The 5,253-nt window shown below is 42.3% G+C and overlaps 1 protein-coding gene across 1 annotated transcript; it reads left to right on the top strand.

Moving 5' to 3' along the window:
* The first annotated feature begins 316 nt into the window (after positions 1-316).
* Positions 317-4,159, top strand: adrb2a (adrenoceptor beta 2, surface a). The gene is made up of 2 exons (XM_061927757.2): positions 317-473; positions 709-4,159. The coding sequence occupies exon 2, from the start codon at positions 709-711 to the stop codon at positions 1,957-1,959; it is 1,251 nt and encodes a 416-aa protein (XP_061783741.2). The 5' UTR covers positions 317-473; the 3' UTR covers positions 1,960-4,159.
* The last annotated feature ends 1,094 nt before the right edge of the window (positions 4,160-5,253 follow it).

Below are 5,253 nucleotides of genomic sequence, written 5' to 3' on the forward strand. Positions count from 1 at the left end.
AAACAGATCCAGACCTAAAGTCGCCTCGATGCATCACTGAATGAAAACACGTTATATCTGCATCGTATAATAAACCCCAAAATGCAGCCGCGGATTGTAACAATGTTAAGTTTTTTTTAATTTGAAGTATTTAAACGTGTTGCCAGTTCTCATCGTATGCAGTCACAGCTGCAGGGACAATGTGTTCAAACTCTCTGGAGCGCTCAGCACCCTCTGCTTGCTTGCCCCTCTCATTGGCTGAACCTCGCCCGTGATGTCATCCGTGCACGTTATAAGGGCTCTGACAAATAGCCTGAGAGACACATGAGAAGCAAAGCCGCTCAACTGAGGGGCAGAGTGAGTGAGACACCAGGAGAATAAGAAATAGCCATTAGGAAGAAAGACATGTGAGTTGTGACTGAAACAACTTGAACCGTGACTTTTCTGTCGGGAGGCAGGAAAGAAGGAAGGAAGGAAGGAAGCCACCTGTGGAGGTTTGTGTTTTTATATTTGCTTAACTTGTTTAATGCTGACTGAAGCTTCGCCGGATTGGATTGACGCTTTTTTTGGCGTCAGTTTGTTCAGTGGGTGTAATTCAACGACCAGCAGACATGTGGGTGTGCTTAGTAGTTAGTACTTGTTTGGTTTTAAGGTTTTGCTTCTTGCACATATCGTTTCAAATAAAAATGCTGGTCTTAATTTGCTTATGTTTGTTTGTTTTTTTTTCAGATGGAAAGCCCAACCCCTCCGCTGTATCTCAATACGAGCACAGAGATGTTCAACTCTTCTTCAGAGCCGACCAGAAACCAGGAGGGTTTCAGCGAGGCGACCATGATTCTGCTGGGCATGATCATGTCGTTGCTCATCCTGTGTATCGTTTTTGGCAACATCCTGGTCATAACCGCGATCGCCCGCTTTCAGCGTCTCCAGAACGTTACCAACTGTTTCATCACCTCCCTGGCTTGCGCCGACCTGGTAATGGGCCTCATCGTGGTCCCCTTTGGTGCCTTTTATATCATCTTCAAGACCTGGCACTTTGGTAGTTTTTGGTGCGAGTTTTGGACGGCGACCGATGTTCTCTGCGTGACCGCCAGCATCGAGACCTTGTGCGTCATCGCCATTGATCGTTACTTGGCCATCACTTCGCCCTTCCGCTACCAGACCATGCTGACAAAATGCAAAGCTCGCATTGTGGTCGTGCTGGTGTGGGTCATCGCTGCCTTGATATCCTTCCTGCCCATCCACATGAAGTGGTGGATCTCCGATGGCAAAGAAGCGAAGGAGTGCATCAAGGACAGCAGCTGTTGCGAGTTCTACACCAACATGGCTTATGCCATCACCTCCTCGATCATCTCCTTCTACATCCCCTTGGTCATCATGGTGTTTGTCTACAGCCGTGTTTTTCAGGAGGCCAAGCGGCAACTAAAAAAGATCGACCAAAGCGTGGGACGGTTTCACAACAGCAACAACCTCAAATCTCTGGAGGCTAACAACGGGCGAGGGCAGAAGAAAGTCAAATTCTGCCTGCGGGAGCACAAAGCTTTGAAAACTTTAGGCATCATCATGGGGATATTCACCATATCCTGGCTGCCCTTCTTTCTGCTCAACGTGGTGGTGGCTATATGGAAAGTTGAAGACATTGACCTAACTTTTAGGATTCTCAACTGGATAGGGTACGCAAACTCAGCCTTCAATCCGCTCATTTACTGCCGGAGCCCCGAGTTTAGAAACGCCTTCAAGGAAATCCTCTGCCTCAAACGGAACCACGTCTCCAAAGCGGGGCCTGTCAATGGATACATCTATAACCGACACAGCTGGCAGAGTGAACAGCAGGGGCGGAGTAAACGCAACTCGGAAGACAGCGACCCTGACGAGGGCAGTCTGGGGAAAGGAGCGTGTGTCGGCAGTGTTGAGGACAGAGTGGTGGACTCCAACGGGAACTGCAGCAAAGACCTCACCACTGTATCAGCTGTACTTTAAACAATGACACTTTTTTGCCAAGGGCAACTTTTATGTTTACACTGCTGTCATGAACCTACTGACTTTGGCAGGTAAGGCCAGTGCAGAAGCGTAGTAGAGTCATGGCATGCCACACGTTACAGAAATACTGCACATTTTACTCGTTCACTTTGTGCGTAACAAATCTACCTCACCACATCTTCAATGTGGGCTTGCCTTTCAGTAACACAATAGCACAGATGCTGCTCAGTTTAAAAACAAATCGATCTTAAAACCTTTATGTGTTAAATCGGAAACCACGGTGCTTAGTTTGAAGCGATACATTCCAAAACCATTCCGCAATAGTCCAGTTATCCTGTGTTTGAATCGCTAAACAAGAGGTTTGGCATCATTCCCCTTTGCTGGATTATGAGGCCCTCGCTCGCCTGATCTCCCTTTTACAGCCTGCTTCATGGGAGGTTGTGTAGCAGATAGAGCCACTGATAAATAACACTTATCTACGTCTCACTGGCGCAAGCAACGCCCGGGGGTAAATTCTGTTGGCTGCATGATAAAAGCCTGCACATTTGTTGAGCAATGAACAATCCCATTACCAGGACTAGTAAGGTTACTGTTTTTAAATTGTTTTAAGCAGCACAAATTGAAGGTGTCTTTATTACATTCAGCGCACTGGTTCATTTGAATGTAAGACATGTTTGTTTCTGAAATGTTTGAATGTATTGTTTACAATGTGTGTTTATGCACATACCGTACCGTAAGGCTGAGAATAGTCGAGACGAAATACTTGGCATGCGTTTAGGATGAATCATATCAAAGAGAAGAGGAAAGAAATGCACCTTTATCATTGTGATGTTTTCCAGACATCTCTTATCCTTAAATGGATGTTCCGCGCTATCATGAAACGATCCAGAGGAGTGTCAGCACAGTATTCCTGACTCGCTGTGTCTGTCTATCAGGAAGTGACCCAATCCAGCTAAGCCCAGCCCAATAAACATGAGTAAATCCATTATCCCTTGTGTCAAGCTGCAGACTCTCCTCCCTTAAAACAACACTGCCATACAAAGTTCTCAGTTTGAAAGTTGGAAGGTGTAAAATGAGTCTGTGGACAGGTTTATAGGGACTGCATCTCACACTCTTGGCCTAAAATTGCTGACTGATAATAGAGTTGTATGCTTTGAACACAATCAGTGTTAGTGACCTGTGTGTTCTTGTGGACGTAGCCTCGTCTGGTCCAATGACGCCATCAAAACTATGAACTTTGTATCTCTATGCACTGTCGCTCAGCATGGCTAAACGTAAGAAATTGACACAGGTCAATGTTTGGGAAGTGGAAAATAAGCTTTCCTCTCATATTTGTTTAACGCTCCCCGGTTTAGTTTTTCATGGATTTATTACAAAGTAAATGCAACGGTTGACTGTCATAAAAAAAAAATTCTCTCCAGATGTATTTTCACTCTGCAGAGTAAGAAAAAAAAGAAGAAAACAGGATTTGATTCCTGACCAACAATTTTATTTATTTACATACGCCATGCAAAACAGTTTTGTCTCCGTTTTGTCTTTGTCACTGTGGGTTTCACTGTCACGTTTCAGGTTTGTACAAAACAGCTGTCATTCCTTGAATGGATTTTTAAACTGATTTATTTGGCATGGTCAATTTGTCTTGTTGCCGAAGTGCTGTTGCTGTTTCTTTTCAAAATAATGATCTGATTGGTCTTATTAATGCGGGTCTTTGAACTATACTGCTTTCTCTCCTTGCATCTCAGTTCTGTTAACCTCCATGTGCGCATAACACAGTCATTTAAAAGCATACTTGCCAACCCTCCCGAAATTCAGCGCCTCTCCCAAAAACCTCCCGGGACACATTTTCTCCCGAAAATCTCCCGAAATTCAGGCGGACCTGGAGGCCACGCCCCCTCCAGCTCCATGCGGACCTGGAGGGTCCGCATGGAGCAATGTTGTTGTAATATATTGAGTTGGAGGCAATAAACAAGCGAGGGGATGAAGTACGTCTCTTTACTGTAGACTTCAGAACAGACTCACACACTTGACGTCAGGTGCGCAACACCACGTAAATCGTTGGCCAACCAAAAAGTAACCCCAGTACGCTATAGCCAATATTCACCAGGAGATGGCAACAGACAAACATAGATCACTCTATTACATTCCAGTCTCTCCATGTTTTCTCCATGGTAACATGTGATCCACATGCACTGTTTCTGTCCCTCTTGATATATATATATATATATATATATATATATATATAAAGAAAATACTTCACTTTCAGTGAATTCTAGCTATATATATATATATATATATATATATATATATATATATATATATATATATATATATATATATATATATATATATAAAAAATATATATATATATATATATATATAAGAAAATACTTCACTTTCAGTGAATTCTAGCTATATATATATATATATATATATATATATATATATATATATATATATATATATATATAAAAAATATATATATATATATATATAAGAAAATACTTCACTTTCAGTGAATTCTAGCTATATATATATATATATATATATATATATATATATATATATATATATATTTTACTATACATATATATATATATATATATTTATTTTACTATACATGTATATATATATATATATATATATATATATATACTTTATATGTATATGAAATACTTGACTAGGTGAATTCTAGCTGTAAATATACTCCTCCCCTCTTAGCCACGCTCCCAACCACGCCCCCGCCCCACCCCGACCACGCCCCCCCACCCCACCCCACACCCCACACCTCCCGAAATCGGAGGTCTCAAGGTTGGCAAGTATGTTTAAAAGACAAGACATCTAGACGACATTCCAAGACTTGAGAAAGTTAATTGGATGGATTACGGTTTCATTGGATGTATCATGCCAAAAGAGATTTGTTGGTTCTCAAGTAAAAGTGCATCCATTTGTATTCAAGACACATCATAAATGACTTGAGGGTTAATTTATCAAATTGTACCTATTGTACCAAGTGGAGGAGTTCAAGTACCTCGGAGTCTTGTTCACGAGTGAGAGTGGATCATGAGATCGACAGGCGGCGTCTTCAGTAATGCGGACGCTGTATCGATCCGTTGTGGTGAAGAAGGAGCTGAGCCGGAAGGCAAAGCTCTCAATTTACCGGTCGATCTACGTTCCCATACTCACCTATGGTCATGAACTTTGGGTTATGACCGAAAGTACAAGATCAAGCGGCCGAAATGAGTTTCCTCCGCCGGGTGGCGGGGCTCTCCCTTAGAGATAGGGTGAGAAGCTCTG

This window comes from Nerophis lumbriciformis, linkage group LG35 (genome assembly GCF_033978685.3).
Source record: "Nerophis lumbriciformis linkage group LG35, RoL_Nlum_v2.1, whole genome shotgun sequence".
NCBI classification, from domain to species: domain Eukaryota; kingdom Metazoa; phylum Chordata; class Actinopteri; order Syngnathiformes; family Syngnathidae; genus Nerophis; species Nerophis lumbriciformis.